Source organism: Tamandua tetradactyla, chromosome 17, assembly GCF_023851605.1.
Source record: "Tamandua tetradactyla isolate mTamTet1 chromosome 17, mTamTet1.pri, whole genome shotgun sequence".
Lineage (NCBI taxonomy): Eukaryota > Metazoa > Chordata > Mammalia > Pilosa > Myrmecophagidae > Tamandua > Tamandua tetradactyla.
In genome coordinates, this window is record NC_135343.1 from 6,846,008 (window position 1) to 6,864,816 (window position 18,809).

The following is an 18,809-nucleotide window of genomic DNA, read 5'->3' on the forward strand; positions in this document are numbered from 1 at the left end:
GAAATAAGCTGTTGAACAGGAATTACCCTCTAACCCAACCTTCAGGAAAAGTTAAAGGAAATCAAACCTAGTGGTTTTAAGATAAGTGCAAGTTCCAATCTTGTAGTATTGGGCAGAGAGCAGTATTTTCTGTCTAAATTTAGACAAATTTATAACAAACTGTGTCTTAGCTACTCTAATGAGAATGAGGGATTTATTAAGTACACTTATATAGAGATCTAGACCCGTTTCAAAGAAGAGAGAGCCTTCCAACATGTAGAAGGCAACTCCTTGCTCTCAGTATCTAACAGTGGGCATTACAGTTCAGAATGTTAGCACTGGGAAAAGAAATAGTTCATTACTGCCAAGTCTCCACCCGACTTTAGGTTCCAGGACTTACTAATACTCTGGCACTTAGCTAATACTAGTGCTTTTTCATAGTGGGCTCTTTCTGCTTTTTAAATTAAAAAAACACTCAATGCACAACTGATTGTTCATGCCCAAAGATACGAACTTTCTGGGGATCACACCTTGGGTTTGGTGGTAGAGTGGCCAATAAGTTGCTAAACAATCTAATGTTGACTTACCCCTCATGCATATAATAAACTTATATAAAACAGTTCTGGAAGAAAGTAAATATACTGCAGCCTTAATTTTGATATTAACTGTGTTTCTTGACATCTTAACCATCTTCTGGAAATGAAGTTTGTGAAAGCAATTGGTAAATAAAAAAAAAAATGCAACTATAATGTCAACCTGAATGTAAATTCATATCCACCGCAAGATGGTAACATTAAGCTTCAAGTATGTAGCTTCATTTGCTGTTACTGGGATGTCTCTAAAGGAGACACAGGCTAGTTCTGAGAATAACAGCAATGCTTTTCCATCATTTAAATTAGAATTTTAACCATAACCTATGGTTTGAAAGTAGGACTGTTATAAGGCTGGTCTTCATTCTAAATATCTGCTTTGGTATGAGATCATGTTTCAGTATTCTTAGTATAGAAAACCATACAATAGGTATAATGTTTTTTAAATGGCAAAGGTTATGCAGTGTGACGTCTAAACTGAATTGTAAGGTAATGGCTGTTTTTTTCTGGCCAGAAAATTGAAGATCTGGATAGTTTCAGCACTAATAGACCATTGCTCACTGGATGGTACTGTCACCATCATGACACACTGGATCCGAGGCTGAGGGTAAGGGGCCTTTTAGGAAACGGTGATTAACATGTATGATTCATCAAACTTGGGAACAATACGGGCACTTAAGTCAATCTCTGGGAGTAAGGTTGAAAAAGCCCATGCCCTAGAATGAGTAACTTGCTGACAGGAGGCCCCTTGTTTGTCTCATTTGCTGCAGTGTTCCTGGTGTGGGAACGGTGCCTAGACACGCAAATTGTAAGGCCAACCTGAGTATTTCCATAAAGTTAGAAGAACACTGGAGAGGCAGTGGTTTTCAAACTTGGGTGTACACCACAATCCCCTGGAGGGCTGACCCCCACCCCAGAAGTGCACTGGCGGGTGACTATTCTGTTAGAATGTTTGTGGAATCAACGTTCATGGTCATATGGGAGACTGTGTGACCAAGGGAAGAGGGTAGTCTCTGGAAATGGGCGCTTGCGTCCACTGACCCCTTTATTAGGCAAGCATAATTCTTTTGTTATCTACCCCCACACACACACCCCCCATCAGAAGGCCAATAACTCAGGATCCTGTCTTCTCTGCATAGGCTCTGTGATGGAGTTCTAAATAGATAACCTGCTTTCGGATTAGCAGTGTGCTACTTATTTTGAAGTATTTGTATGACATCAGTTAAAGTGTGAAATTCTGTGTAATTTTTAGTGAACCTCTACTATAAGTACATTAAATTATGGAAACAAAGCACCATTATACAACATATAAAGCAAAAAACATTTCCATCATACTTTTGTCCTTTAACACAACTCTAAAGGAGACTAGTGGCTGTCAAACTCAAGTATGAACTGGAATTGCCTGGGAGAGGTGCATTAAAATACAGATTCTGGGCCTCATTCACTCCATCCTCATCAGAACAACCACTCCACACCCCAAGCTATGTATCTTCATCCCCAGTTACAAATAAACTGAGACTCAGCTTGATCAAGGTCACATCAAGTGGGCCGAGATGAATGGCTGTGCTGAGGAATGAGCAGAAATAAATGAGGAAAGGAGTTGTACTCCCCATGGGGAAAATTTCAAGCCAAACAAAGATCTAATCGTAAAAAAGTGAAACCATAAAGTAAAACCTATAAAACTTGCATGGAAAACAAAATGAGTAACAGAAAAAAAAAAAAAAAATCCCTCCTAAATAAAGATAAATGAAATTCAAGAAAAACAGAAAGACCAGCAATCCTGAAAAAAAAAATTTGGACAAAAGAACAAATGGCCCTAAATCACTAACAATGCTCAATTAATTCTCATTTTGCATACTAGCAAAAACTCAGGTGAAAGTACACCGCTGGCAGAGCTGAGGGGAGATGGGCACTCAGGCATTCCTGGTGGAACACAGAATATACGGCCCCTGTGGATGAAATATGGCAGTATCTTCCAAAATTACAAATGAATTTACCCTCTGATTCTAGTTCCATTTCTGGGATTCTAACCAACAGATATAATGGTTTATGTATAAAATGATTTCCATACAAGATCATTCATCACAGTAATGTCTGAAATCACAAAAGGCCAGAAACAACTTAGGGTTCAACAGTAGAATGGTTGTGTGATGGAATACTACGCACCTATAAAAAGGAGGAGCACGTTTCAAGGAGATATTCAGGATATGCTTTTAAGGTGAAAGGCAAAGCAGACTAAAGTGAATAGTTTGCTATCTTTGTGTAAGAAAGGGAGTAAGACTGAGCAAACTTGTACGACAGGGACACTCTGCTATGGGACACCAATTTGAACAAGTTTTATGAAGGACAGGTGGGTGGTATCTGTCCATTGACCTTTGATTTGACAATCCCATTTACCTTCAGATAACACCTGAACGTTTAGGAAATAAAATACGTATCAGGTTTTACTCATGAAAGCTCCAAATGAGTCCAATGTCAAGTAATGGGGAATCAATTAGTAAGGACATGTCACCACAGAGTCACCAAACACCAGCATGAGAATAAGGAGCAGCCTCAGGGACAGACTGATGTAGGGAAAAAAGGGGTGAAATAAAAATAAGTATTCATACCCACATACAGACTGGAAAAATTACCCAACAAAAGTGGCTGAGTAAGCGTACACTTGGAAGGGGAAAGATCTCAAGCGGGATACTTTGTCTTGGTTTTTTTTTTTTTAGCATGGGCAGGCACCTGGAACTGAACCCGGATCTCCGGCATGGCAGGCAAGAATTCTGCCACTGAGCCACTGTCACAGTACTCTGTTTTGATTTTTGATCTAAGTAAAAGTACTCCCAAAAAAAGTAAAAAGATTTTACACACAAATTTTTTTTAATATTGAAATTCAGCTATAGAATTTATAATACAATATTTTAAAGATAAAAGGGATGTAACACAAACCTAATACAGAGTATATCTACGGAGTTTGGGAAGCCAGAAAAACAGATAAATTAAGTTAAATTCAACTTCTTAGATAAAACTAAATGACTGTAAAGATCCTTCTTTTATTTAAAGTCAATTCTATATGATGAATATGAAATAAAAAAGACTGCTTATACACATCAGAAATGTTTGAGTATATCTAAGCAGACACAAATAATCCCAACTTAATGATTTGTTAAATCTGGCAACAGGATAAAATGTAAGTAATATACATCTAACTATTTCAAGATGACAGTAAGGGTGGTTGTGGTTTCTTTGAAAAAGGAAAGATTTCCAAATTTATTTCAAATAAATAACTTACAGAGAATGGTAATTTTATTTTTTAATAAAATGGTCTCAAAATCTGAGTCAAGACTTACATTTACTACACAAATAAAAGGTTCTTAAACATGCTTAAAAGTAGAAGACAGCTTAAAGTAAAAAATCTATATTATCCTGGGATTCAATAACTGTGCAATGAATCATGTAATCAAACCAGTTAAGCTGTCATGTTACAAAAAAAAACCAACAACCTTGAATTTCTGGATTTTCTAGTTCCGATTTCTAGCTTTAGTATCTTCAAATCACCTGTTAAAAAGACAGCAGTACATAACATCTTAGAGAAGTTATTTCGAAAAGAAAAAAGCTTGGAATCCTAAAATATATCTCAAATAATTCCCTTAAACACTATGTATCATTCATTTAAAAAACTTCATAGTTTTTTAAACTCTAAAATTTCATTCCTATAGTGTACATATACATATACACATGACTTTAAGCAGCATATGACACTGTTTTTAAATGCTTAATGATTCACATTTCTGTGGAGAATGATGTATCTAGTCTCTTTTTTCTATTTATACAATCTACTATTGTTCTTTTCAGGAAAATCCTTAAGATGCATTAAAGCACCTGCATCTTCTCTTAGAAGGGTGTCAAGTTGAATGCCCACTGGTGTTATTAATCCATGACATTCACAAGCCTACACATCAAAATGAATGGACTGGGCTGATTTTTTATTCCAATATTAACTTTAAATGAATGCAATGCAAAATACTTTTTTCAATTCATAATTTATTTCATGCTTTGCTATAGAAGAGGGCAATAACTAGCTGCATGGCTGATTATATTATGGAAATTTCACTTTTGTAACTTAGTAACTGAAGCACAAGTATTTTTTTTTCTTTTTTAAAAGCACTAGTAGTTTTTACATGTCTTCCTACATATATGTATTTCTACACACACACACACACAGAGGCAGTTATGTGATATGTATATCACAGAGAATTTGGTTCACAGCATTTTGTTTGTTTTTTGGGGTGCATGGGCTGGGAATTGAACCCAGGTTTCCTGCATGGCAGATGAGATTTCTACCATTCAACTACCCGTGCACCCCAAAGTACTAGTGTTTTTGAACATGAAATGCTGACAAGTGTTTTTAAACAAAAGCTAAATTGGCTGGGAAAGGTGTAGGTGGCTGTTCTAATTGGCTGCTGCTTCAGAGAAGCACAACGCATGTTATACCACATAACAAGCTGTGGTCCCAGCCAACATCTTGTGCTTGGTGAATTGCAAAGGAGGGGTCACACTTTTGACTAAATATATAATTACCTTAAATTCTAGTTAGTAATACATACAATCATTGAACTTAATCTCAGCCTTCATTAAGTCAATAAATTTTAATATGCTCAGAAGAAGAGACTGCTGCCAAGCTAAACTATCTTACTGGAGGAGTTTGGTTATACTGGGTATTTCAGCCAAATGGGAGGGAACACACCTATCCCTGATTATGACTGATTGTGATTCTGGCAATTCTTGACTTGGCAAGTACATCTCAAGTTATACAGAGAGATCTTTACAACTCATTTTTTTTTCTTAAAGATATTTCTGCTCTCTTGGGAATGCCTTTCTTGGCCATTCATATTTGGAAAGCCTGACCAAGACACACAGCTTCCATCCTGATGCTACTGAGGTCAGATCAGTGGTTCGCTTCAGGAGATGTTGTCATCGTGCCTCCACACAGAGAGCAGACTGAAGTGCGGAGGCACTGCAATTCGGCCTTTTCTTGTCATCATTCCTCAGTAACAGCAGGAGCGCTCTTTCAAGACAGGCTTTCTATAGTCCACATCCCTACAAAGACCACCTGTGAGAAGCTGTTATTACCTGCCCAATGGTTCCGTGTTTCTCCACCTCTCCTCTGGACCTTCGAGGTGTTTTCCTGGGAAATCCAGATGTTAATCAAGATGATTTCAGGGCGTGAACAAGCACAGCGGCAGGCGTGAGCAATAACCATAAAGGAAGGGCTTTATATTCATGGATCTATTTCCCTCTTTCAAACTGCTGCCTATAATTTCCAAAGTTAAAAAAAAAAACTTCCTACACTATTTGAGAATAAATGACTTTCATGACAATTGTCAGGAAAATAATTTCTACTGTAAATAATGTACCTAAATCTATTTACTAAATTCTTAATCTACATTTTCCTTCTCAGAGCACCTTATCAACTTCTAAGTTTCAGCAGAAATTCTAGTAAATTCTTAGCCCTTCTTTATCATTTATTTCCATCTAAAATGACTTCCATCAAAGGAAACATTTTCCTAAGTATTTGAGAGTTTTCTTATCTTCTTTCTGCTATAAAGACTTGTGTGTTTAGAGGTGAGACTACAATTATGTCAACCTCTTCACATTCACAATTGTGTCCAAACTTTCTGAATTAAGAAAAGTTATATTTAACAGCTGCTGATTAAGAAATCACACTTTTGTACTGTAATTATTAAAAATAATTTATATTGTTCTGGTCAGTATTCTTTTTAAAAGTCAGCTTTATCAGCTATTAGGAAAGAATTGTTAAAGCATTTATTCCTAATATTTCTTAATATAAAGAGAAAAAGCAAACTATCTGGTACAGAATCAAGGACATATTTTTCTATTAATTGAGCCACAGAATGTAAATAATGGGTACTATGAAAACCTACTCTGAGGCAATCTGTTAAACAAAACAAAACTAGCACACAAAATAAAACACAAGTTTCTATTTTAACAGCTCCTCATATTGAATTTGGCCTAATGTTTACTTCAGAAAAAGTACTTTGCTTACTTTTTGAGTACTTCGTTATGAGTGGTTAGAATCAAAGTGTGGTAAAAACAGCCTGAAAAAACTGAACTATTTATACCTTAGATATGGCTGCCGTAAGAATGAATTCTTCATAATTTTTAAATTACATTTTTTCCCTCAATAAACACTTATTTTTGCATTACAAAATCATCACAATAAATGTAAGGTATGCACAGCAACTAGGTTAGAAGCAACAAATGACTACAATTTTCATGTTCCAAAAATGTAACTCTGCTCATACTTCCTTGACCTCTATTTCTAAGGACTGATAGAAGAGCAGGGTGTGTTTATATTATTTATTCACTTTATAAAACTTAGACAGCAGTCTCCAAAAGTTTTATATTTGTCTGCTCCTTGGACCTATAAGTAGAAAAGCAAACAAGAAAAAAAAAGGACAGAAGATTAAGCAAGTTCATAATATCAGGACTGCTTAAAAACTAATCAAGCAACTTGGTTACTTGATTTTGTCCCATCAACAGAAAACATAAAAATTCTCCATCTAGCACCCTTTTACTATTAAAGATTAAAATGCAGTTGGAATTAATACAAGACATAAATCATTTTTTTAAAATCACAGTATATTTACTCAATTTCCTTAATGAGCCAATAAAGAAATTAATGCTCTATGCAAGAAAACAATCTTAGGTTTTTTTATTTGCAGAAAAAACTGGACAAATTCTCCTTCCCATCAAGGTGTCACAAGACAGATAATAAAAGGGAAAAATGCAAATCTTAAAGTAGTCTAGTAGTTTTCTCATAACTCCCCATAGAAAACAACAAAAAAAGTATCCTCAGGTTCTGAAATCTCTACATACATAACAGATGTGGAAGAAAGGTGCAGATTTCTCTTCCTGCTTGCAAGTTGAAAGTTTTAAAGTCTTTCCTCAGGGGAAACTCATCTGATCAATTACTGAAATTAATTACACAATTCTGCTTCAACTAGACTAAAACTCAGTGTGCTTAGTCTTAAAAACATCCTTAAAAAGGAGAATTAATCTTGTTTTTACAGCACTGCAGGAGCTATCCTACTACTCAGAAGGCAACTGTTACATTAGAGTATCTTTCCTATTCGATTTCTCTTTAAGAAGAGATGAAATATTGTTTATTGTAAACAATATTTTAATAGGTAAACGAAGACTAATCAAAAAATTTCTTTTAAGAATAAAATATCTTAGCCCTTGTGTATATCAAACCAGAATCTGAAAGGTAAAAGAAAGTACACTATTTTCAAATATACAAACTACGTGCACTGATAAAAAAATAAAATGTCCTTTAGAGTTCAAGCCAAAGCTCTGTCCGTGGCGCCATCCAGGGGAACGTGCACTAGGCGATGGGTCCACCACACTGAGCATCACTCCCGCCTCTTTCTACAACAAAGCAACAAAAGCCAGCTCCCGTCAGTTAGGCAGCACCTTCCGAACATCAGTCATTACACAAACACAACCTGCAATTGGAGGTTATAATTCAAGAAATGCATTACTGACCCATTTAAATGAAATTTACAAGTTAAAATTACAAGCTGTTTCAGAGAAATAGTCACCAAGAAAAACAGATAAATATCTTATGTACACAGTTCGTTTACTATCCATAATTATTTAACAAAAAGGCATTTATAAAAGGAACCTTATGCTAAAATGCAGGAACTTATGAGAGGTTTTCTAGCATTAGCCTACCCAACACTGGCTGGATCAGCATGGTGCTATGGAAAAAAAGATGCAGGTTGAGTTGGTGGTATTAAATGTTTTCAAAAGTAAAATAAATAACCCTTAACAAAAATCAGCAAACCGAATCTGACAGCTTATTAAAAGGAGCATATATTATGACCAAGTAAGACTTTTCCCAGGAAGGTAACATATCAACTAACATAAGAAAATCAATCAACGAAATACATCACATTAATAGAATGAAGGACAAAACAACACAGAATGCAGAAAACAAAACTCAAGTAACAAAATCCCATTCCTTTTCATGACAAAACTACGAATAAAGGGAACTTCCTCAACATGACAAAGGGTATTTATGAAAAACTCACAGCTAACATTATATTCAATGGTGAAAGTCCGAAAAGCTTTCCTCCTATGTCAAGAACAAGACAAAGATGCCCACTTTTACCACTACCATTCCAACACTGTACTGCAAGTTCTAGCCAGAGCGATCAGGCAAGGAAAAGACTTAAAAGGCATCCAAATTGGGAAGGAAGAAGTAAAACTGTATTTATAAATGATGTGACCTTATAGATAGAAAATTCCAAAGAAACCACCAAGAAACTACTAGAGCTAATAAACTAACTCAGTGAAGCTGCAGGGTATAAGACCAACACAATTCTATATACCAGCATGAAGAATCTGAAAAAGAATTAAGAGAACAATTCCATTTCAACATCACCCCAAAGAATAAAGCACAGTGCAAACTACGAAACATGGCTGGATGAGATTCAAGACCTAAATAAACGGAAAGATAGCTTTTGCTCATGGATTAAAAAATTCAATACAGTTAAGATGACAATACTGCCCAAAGTGATCTACAAATTCACTGCAATCCCAATCAAAATTCCAATGGCCTTTCTAGCAAAAATGGAAAAGCTGATTCTCAAATTCAGAGCCCCAAGTAGCCAAAACAATATTGAAAAAGAGAACAAAATTAGAGGACTCACTCTTTCCAATTTCAAAACATACTCTAAATTTCTCCAAAGAAGACATACAAAACTACAGAATCAAAACAGTGCTTTGTGGCATAAGGACAGACATGAAGACCAACAGTACAGAACCAAGAATCCAGAAATAAACCTACATATCTATGGTCAACTGATTTTTGACAGAATGAAGCTGGACCCCTCCCTCACAGCAAAATGATCAAGACTGATTTATAAGAGTCACAATAGCCAAAAGGTGCAAACAAATATCTATTAATGGATGAACAGATAAATTGTGTTAAATATCTACAATGGAATGTTATTCAACCATAAAAAAGAATGAAGTATTGATACATATGCTACAACATGGATGGACCATGAAAACATGATGCATGTTTTGATTTTGTATGAACCCATTTACATGAAATATCCAGAAGAGGTAAATTCACTGAGACAGAAGGTAGCCTGGTGGCTGTCAGGGCCGAGAGAAGGGGAGCTGTTGAACAGGTACAGGCTTTTCTTCTAGGATAATGAAAATCTTTTGGAACTAGATGGGGATGTGGATGCACAGTATCATGACTGTAAAGTGAATCATCCATTTTAGTTCATTTTCTGTTATATGAATTTCACATTGAAAAAACAGATGAAAAAAAAGGTAAAATAAGTAAACGATGATGCCACCGTCTCCAAAGAAAACAAGAGCCACATTTATCAGGCATTATATGTTGACCCTATGAGGAAAGTAAGGCACAGAGGTTCCAGTCTACTGCCTAGGGTCACATGGAAAGGAAAAAGGAGCTGGTTTTCAAATCAGACAGTCTGGTATTACTAGGAAGGAGGTACAAAATAATTTTAGTGCTAATGTGCAAAAGGTTTCCTACAACTACAAAATCCTTTCTTAGATAAAGCCGGAGGTTTAGGTACCTACAATGAGAGCGAGGCAGAAGGTCCACTGTACGTGGAAGGAGCACTCACAGCACTCAGTGGTGTACCACCAGCAGTTACGTATTTATTTTCTAGCTGCTCCTGAGTCTAGTAAATGTTTTCTCAACTATACGTAAAACTACATTATAGTACTTAATAATTTAACCGATTTTCTAATTGAATATTTCTCAGTTTGTATTGTTACTGTTACAAGGTAGAAAGAACACTGACACATGTAATTCACCTGTCAATTTACAAGTGAAAAACTACTTAAGAATAAAATAAAGGACATAGAGAAAATAAAATGTGAGCCAAAAAGGGGACGAAAGGGAATTCAGCTTCTTCACAGCATGTCTGACATTCTGTTTTAAAACCTGGACTTTTTTTTAAAATCTAAATAAATCTATCCGCTATTTAGAAGTGAGAGAGAATCTGAGGAGCGACAATGAAAAACTGGAATGCACTAAAAGCAGGTAACATAAAAAGAGAACATAATGCCATTCCTAAAAACAGGAGCCATTTATAAATAGCATCCATAGTCCTGGAAGGTGTCCAATCTCAGTCAGAGGCTGAACTGATTAGGAAAATGCCAGCAACAGATCAGCCTTCTCAACTTCATAATTCTCTGAAACTCATTTCCCCTTTTTCTTCTACAAACTCTTTCTTCCTCTGGTACCTGTTTAAAGCCTAAGTTTTAATATCTATATCTATCTTTGCCTCACAAGTCCTAAATATGTTAAAGGACAGACAAAACTGATTCAGTTTGACTCTTACTGATCTGGAAAATAGGCTTCCTTCCAGGATAGCAAACATTAAAACTAGAGCATTAATTCGTCAATTAAAACAACCTGTAAATTAATTCAATTCCAATCAAAATCCTTATGAGATTTTTTAACCTACAAAATGATTTTAGAATTAATCTACAAAAGTACAGAATAGGGCAGAAATTTAAAAAAAAAGATTAATGACGAAGGAATCTGCCTTGCTTTATAAATACCAAAACATATGATTCCCAAACAATGACTAATTCCTAAATAATATTAGGACAACTGGTTAAACATATATATAAAAAAAAAAAGGCTAAATTCCTTTCTCAAACTTTAAATATGTAGTTTAAAGATTTAAATGTAAAATATAAAACCACAAACAGTAGCAAAGTATAGGTCAACATTTTTATAATCCTGAGATGAGAAAGCCTTCTTATACTGGCCTGATATGAAAGACAGGATGAAAAGTTATGACTACATAAAAATAAAAAGCTTCCATTTGGCAAAATACATCAATCAAAGGATACAGAAATTAGGACGGGTTGGGGGTGGAAGATTACAATATCTATAAGGGCCAAAATATTTTCAATATATAAAAGAGTTCTAAAAATTAACATGAAAAATTAATATCTCCATGGAAAAAGGAACCAAGGATAAAGTGGTCAATTCATAAGGGAAGAAATAAAAAGATAAGAGGTGAATACATTCTCTTAATGATTTGAAAGTGCTATCGATAACAGGAAAAAGACCATAAATCCATCAAGGGTATGGTTTAAATAAATTGCAGTCAATCCAAATGTAACATGTAACTACAAAAATTATGTATATATTTATTGATATAGAAAGAATATCAAACATTAAGTGAAAAAAACGGTTACCAAACACCACAAAAATATTTCTTCACGTTTTCTTTGAAAATGTATATATATACAGTTAACATGCAAACAGAAAAACACTTGAAAAGGCACTTATCAAAATGTAAAAATAGTATTTCCAGGTATGGGATTATGAATGCTTTTCATTTTTTCCTTTATGTTTTTCTGTAATTTGTGTATTTCCTAATTCTCTTTCAAATACTGATCTGCAAGCTACATACCTAGTAACGCTGTGCTTTCACCTCCATCTTCTTTAAAACTGGCATTACACTGCGACACAGATTCACTAGCGGAAGGCAATGGTAAGTTGTTTCTATCACTCCGGTCATCATCTTGTAAAACACTATTCCAGTTCACAGCCGAAACACTTCCAGGGGTAGATTCTTCAGCAGGCATCTCCTGCGCATCCTCAGGCTCTCCCTTGAGAATTAAGAGTAAAAGAAAATACCTTTTCTAAACAACATGATCAAAGTTTCATCTATCATTGCTCATGAATTTGTAAAAAATCATTAACTTTTATCAACTACATTTGATAAAAAGCATATCGATGTGCTTTATCTAGCATCGTCAGAAAATGAGTTCCTTCTCAATAAGAAAGCTTTCAAAGACCCAAATGTTTATTCTAAAAACTGTTCTCCCCTTGATACAAGTCAATACCACTTTTAAAGTACTTATGGGTGGAAAGTGAAGCTTTCCTGCCTTCTTGGGGAGTTGGGAGAGGATGTCTCCTGCATTTTGGTTCACTTGAAAAAGTGTCAGTTTGCCTCCAACCTCCCTCCCTCTCCCAAGTTGATGCTTCAAAGAAAATAAGATTTAAAAGTGAGGGCCAGAGACTATCAGGTATCACTATCTTAAGCATCAAAATTTGGGGAGTATCCAGAAACCTCTGTTGATCAGTATCAGAGGAAAAGCTGTATTTTGTTTGAGTTTCTGAAATTGCTGGTCCAGTGACCTATTAAAGAGGGGTTACTGCGTAGGTTTACTGTGAACATGTGAGGTAAATTCTTACCTTTGTTTCATGCCAAAGTAAAGAGCAGTCATTCCATCACCACCACCCCTCTCCTCAGCCAGCTGGCCTGCTGCTCTCCAAGGCCACTTCCTCAGCCTGGCTGAAACTGTTCTAGAACCCCCACTCCTCTAAAGCACACACCATGTGGGACACTACCTCCTTGTCTTCATTAGTAAATACCCTCAGAGCCTAACACAAAGCTTTCCCCTCCACCCTGACTCATGACAACAAGTGGCAGTGCGATAATGTTCCAACTCCTGCCAGCCTGATCCCAATCTGCTTTTCCAGGCTTATCTAAATGTCTGCCAAATTAAGCCACCTGCCATCCTCTACCCCATATACACTTTCTCAAATCCTTGTAGATTTCACTTGTGCAATACACATATCTGCCTGAAACACCCTTCTAACTCAGTTCAGATGCCCTTCTAAAAAAACCCACTCCCTGTATCTCCCCAACTTCCACTTGGCAGAGTAAATTAGTCCTTTCTTTGTGCTCCCACAGCACTTCAAACACACCTCGGCCACACTCTGTGTGCATACCTATGGCTCTCACGTCCACAGCACACAGCACTCCTATCTCACCAGTCCAGAAAGTGAAATCCACAAGGGTAGAGAACTAGTTATTACATGAGAGCATGTCATAGCCATCTATGAAATCCAATGCAGGGGAGAGAGGGAGGGAGGGGGCAATGTGTCTAAAAGAAATAGCATACTTGCCTTAATGATTAAAAAAAAATTTTAAGGCAAGACAAATTAATTCTTAGTTTTGACTTTAACTGCAGGTTTTTGTTCTTCAAAAAAGAAATTAGGCTTTATGGGGGTATAAGTTCAATCTTTTTAAATTTAACATTCTAAGAAAGCATCTCAACCTTACATAAAATGAAGAATATTGAGTTTTATCACATGAAATATATAAATGTAGGTATTTTTCCAAAAACAAAACTAATAAGGATTCAAATTTCAGTGCTTAGGGTCAATGAAATTCTTTCTATACAAATTTCTAGAGAAAGCAGAATTAAAATTACTGACTAATGAAGAAAATAAATTAATGAGTTTCACAGTGTACCTAAATAAAGGAAGAGTCCTACAACTTTGCCAAGAGAAAATGCCTGTCAAGCTCCCTGTATTTTACTATTTAAATATGCTGTCTCATGAAGATTCACCCTCTTGTCTAAGCTATAGTCTCTGGAGCAAAAAGTGGATGAGTCAGGTATATTAAGAAAACATGTTATGCCATGTGGTATAAAGCCATAATTAAGAAAAACTAGCAATAAGTGAATGGTAGAAATTCTAGAGGAAAGAAAAAATGTTTCAAGACATCAAAGTGGGATGGGTTTTTAGACAGTTCTTGAATGCTGGCCTTCCCTCACTGCATGCACTCATAGCTACTGGCAATTTGGAACTCACTTAAAAATAAAGCTCACGGTTAATTATAGTCATTATTAAGGGAGCAAACTTCTCAGTGTCTTTTGAAGACACCCTAAGCTACAAAATGAGAGCACATTTGCAGAGACCAGCAGCTGGAAAAGAAGAGTCTTGTTTCAACAGCCAGTTCTTCAGTGATGTTACAGAAAGAAGCCTATGGCTGTTACAGCTTTAAAGTTGCATAAAACGATTGCCATAAAAAGCCTCTCTGTACTAAGAACTCCAGAACTATGTTTTAACATCAAGAAATATATTCTTTATTTACATTATTTCCAAAATTTCCTTATTTCAAAAATACTCATTAGATCAGAAATATTTTGAGGCACTAATAGTTTGTATGAAGATTCTAAAAACAATAAAAATTATAACAACCTAGAAAAATCCATTTTTTCCCCTCTACATATCCTCTTTAGGCCACTATAGTACTGGAATTAAGCAAACTTGTGTTTTAAAGCTGGTTCTCCATTAACTAGCTGCGTGATCTTCATGTGTGGCTGAACTTCCCTAAGCTAGAGTTTCTAATTAGTAAAACAGAGATATTAACAGACCTTACCTGATACAGTATTCGGAAGGATTAAGTGTGATAATGCATGTAAAGCATTTAGCAAAGGGCTAGTGTTCTTATGACCTCTCGTTCACTTTGCCTTAATTGTTTCTATTTTCTGACAGAAAACAGAAGGTCCTCTGGACATCTAAGTATACAAACTGATGCAACAAATTCAGTTTAGGCCAGATTTCCCTATTACTGTGTGGTTCTGACACCCAGGCTTTGGGACAACTGGAGTCCAGAAATGTTGGATTCAGTTTCCTTACATGTAAAATGTGCACCTTTCCATTTAAAACATTTTATAATCCTTGTTTATATGAAACTGGCTACTACATACACACACACACACACACACACACACACACACATTCTGAAGAGTGATATACCAAATGTACTTCTCTAAGGAATCAAAAACTCTGGACAACATCCTAGTATAATATTCCATAATCACAAGTTTAGTTAATTAATTTTTTGGAATGCCTTAAAATTCATTTTTAATAAAGAGAAAAATTTCTTTCAAGACCTAGAAGGAGGTTAAGAACATTTAGTCCATTCCTCTTGCCTCTCTGGTCAATAATGAAATCAAGTAACTCATAAGAATCGGGGCAGAGATCGAATATAAACAAAAATGTAACAAACCCAATATCCCAGGGCTTTGATGACATCAAGTTTACACATTGGACAAGTTCGGTGATCCAAAAGCCATGGGTCAATGCATGTTCTATGAAAAATGTGCCTAAAAAAATTAAGTATGTGTTAATGTTTTAAAATAAATTGTTCTATCTTATAAAGGAACACAAACACTCTATCAACTCATTCCTCATCCTCTCATCACAAGTTAATTGATGGTAAACAGATATTGTAGTCTATTCTCACTCACCCTCTGTAATTATCTATTCTATTTTCTATGCCAAACAGAATTTGGCACTTAAAGAGAATTTCCTTTTACTTCACAAAAATAGCTGGAGTTATTTTCAAAGGTGAGCTTTATTTTAGCCTCATGCAAGGCTGTAATTTTTATGTTCCTTTTGTAAGTTACTTGAAAACCTTCTGGGAATTAATACAGCAGAAGTAAACTAATGGTATCTTAAGTCTACAAAATCACACTTGTGAAAACACAACACAACATTAACAAGTCATGTGTGGGTGGCAGGCTTTAAAATTACTCATTTTCTCTCTTACACACTTGGGTATATTCTGTATTTTCAATAATGAACACCTATCATCTTCAGGTTCAGAAAAAAAAAAAGAAAAAGAAAGAAAGAGGACATATTTATCTTCAATTTAATGGCTAACTTTCCCTTCTTTGTGAGGAACTATGTTTTCTTAGAGTATGGCTTTGGAGTGAAACAATTTGGGAGGGGAGACTCTGAAGTAGTGACTTAACATCTCTGACCTCATTTTCCCCCTGTAAAATGTGGGATAGTAACAGGATCTATACCAGAGGGCTCTGAGGAGGAAGCAAAGAACGTGCTTATACAGGTGCTGGGCACACGGTAAATACTCAACAATTTTTCACTGTTAATACTGTTAATACCTGAAGAACTTTTCTCCAAATAGAAATTTGCTAGTACAATAACAGCACTCAATTACATAACATTACAGTCCATCTTGGCTTTCGACCTTTCCATCCTCCACCTGAAACTGACCCAAAGGAATAATTTTCACAAAAACAGAAAAGAAACGTTGTTGCTTTGTGCCAGGAGAAAATGAGGAGACCAGGAAATGGGCTCTGACAGTGAATATACATGCACAAGTCTGCCTATGAAGGTGAAGGACAAACTCAGGCCCAACCACCAGGACAGGACCTAGTGCTGCAAAAGGAAATTATCCTCAGGCTCATTTGCATAGCATTCTAAGCATTTTTCATGTCAAAAAGGCTTGCCATAAAGCAGCCTTGAGTACAAATTCTTTTTTCAATAGGATGTGAGCAACCTATAGTGACCCCAATCATTAAGTATCTATTCCACCAACCCCATATAAATGCCTGTAGGTTTAAGCAAACTACTCTTTTTTAGGGAACTTTTTAATTTGTTATTCTGATATTTATTCCTTCATTTCCTTCAGACTTATTGAGAATTTAATCTAATATAAATTATATAAATTAACATAAACTTCTATATATTCTAAAGTATCCTGCAAGCATAAAGATATATCTTAATTAAAGTTTAATTAAAATTGATCCAAGAATTAAAAGAATTAATTTATGTACAGAAAATTAATTGGTCTAACAATGTAATTCTTTGAAAAATGTTATCAATTAAGGCATTTTCATGTTAAAAATGAAATCTCAAAATCCTGTTGCTAAATCAAAGCCCTACCATCACTAGCAAAATGTAAGGAATATTTACTTTACACAACACTAAAGACAACCCAAACTCAGGCTGCAAATGGCAACCCATTGCCTTCCCATGACCTGCATTCCGAAGGCCATATCTGCCACTCTTCAAAGGTCCTTCATCTTTCATGCTTCATGAAAGCTTGCTCCCAAGGCAGCATCTTTTTCACCACTAAAAATATAATGGTATTCCTAGGTTCTAATGAAGACTCAATTATAACATTAAAAGCCAATCTATGACAAAGATACACAGCGGGTACTAAGGATCCCCTAGGATTAGGCTCCCAAGCAAAGCAATTTTAAAGTAACAACATAGGAGGAGCCTTGAAGACAATATTAAAATTCAACCTTCTCTTCTGAAAGATGAGATGCTCATAAGAGGGCAAGATCTTCACATCATGTAAGACATGTTTTTTGTTAAACATGTTAACATGTTTTGTTAAAACCCTGAAATTTATCAAGTAATTCTTAGTGTCATCAATAGTTCTCAGAAGGTGAAAAGAACATACTTGCATGGCAGAATTCTGATAATATCCTTTACTTTAAAATTTTCAATACACACTGCACAATTTTCAGTATCAGTATCAATTCCCTGTAAAAAGAAAAGAGGAAAGTATTTATTATATCCTTGATATAAAACAATGATGAATTTACTCTAAGTTAATACAACCTGAAACTAAACACATACAACTGTACAAGGCATTTTCTTTTTACTACTCTCTAGAGATTATCCAAAGAAGTTGGCCAAAAAGGAAAAAATTTCATTTTTACTTAATCAGACATAAACATTGTTTAAATACTATGTTAACGCTCATGTTTTAAAGGCTGTAAAAATAAATATGTCTGCTTTACTATGATCAAATAAACTACTTTTCAAATAGAAAATTTATAATGCAAAGAGAATATCCAATAAGCTACTTGTCATCTGAAATCTTTAAAAAAAAAAAAAAATCCCAGGGCATTTTCATTAGAATTTACTAAAGAACAGAGAAACAATTTGTAAATAAGAAAAAGCAAATGGCTCAATATCTGAAGATATTTACTGTCACTAGTGAAAGAGAACGATAAATTAAAATGAGTTATCGTTTTTCATCTATCAAGTTTAAAAAGGTATGCTGGAAAGAAGAAGTCACGTGACAGAATTTCCATTTCTAAGAATCTACCTAGAACAGACCTTCCTGGTGACATCAGTGCCCCACCTTCTGCCCTTCCACATCTGTGCAGCTCCCAGGATTTATCCACTGGGCCCCATCCTGTTGACTCAAAGCAGGCAGGACCAGAATAGTCATCTGACCCAAGACAGGTCAATGGGATTCTTTCCTGGGATTCTAGGATGGGGATTCAGAGACTATCCACTGTCTGCACGTGGCTGGAACTTCAGCAAGTTATTTTTGTGTAATTATTTTTAAATCTATTTAACCATGTACATCAATTGTTTGCAAGTAATAAAAATATGAATTTATATGTATATATTGGTATAGAAGATCGTATTAAAATTACTTTACATTTTGTAACTAGACATTTTATCCAAAGTAAAATTATCACTTATCACATGCCAACCAAAAATGAAATGAATTTTAAAATCCCCAAGAGTTTGCAATGAACGGGTAAAAAAAAAATTAGAAAGCAAATATTAGTCTCCATAACTGG

The 18,809-nt window shown here is 35.3% G+C and overlaps 1 protein-coding gene and 1 non-coding gene across 3 annotated transcripts in view; both read right to left on the reverse strand.

Moving 5' to 3' along the window:
* Positions 1-3,857: 3,857 nt before the first annotated feature.
* RNF149 (ring finger protein 149) overlaps positions 3,858-18,809 on the reverse strand; it is a 31,394-nt gene continuing 16,442 nt past the window's right edge. Inside the window, exons 4-8 of one of the 2 annotated variants that reach the window (XM_077133908.1) lie at positions 17,669-17,751; positions 15,461-15,557; positions 12,062-12,260; positions 5,691-5,745; positions 3,858-4,115 (exon numbers count right to left, since the gene is read on the reverse strand). In XM_077133908.1, the coding sequence (XP_076990023.1) occupies positions 4,112-4,115; positions 5,691-5,745; positions 12,062-12,260; positions 15,461-15,557; positions 17,669-17,751 (438 nt within the window). In that variant the 3' untranslated portion in view covers positions 3,858-4,111. Of the gene's footprint in view, positions 4,116-5,690; positions 5,746-7,276; positions 8,010-12,061; positions 12,261-15,460; positions 15,558-17,668; positions 17,752-18,809 lie in introns of those variants that run through there. The other variant, XM_077133909.1, reaches the window with a different exon arrangement.
* Positions 5,494-5,610, reverse strand: LOC143661823 (small nucleolar RNA SNORD89). Its single transcript, XR_013164867.1, has one exon. It is a non-coding gene; the product is annotated as a small nucleolar RNA SNORD89 (small nucleolar RNA).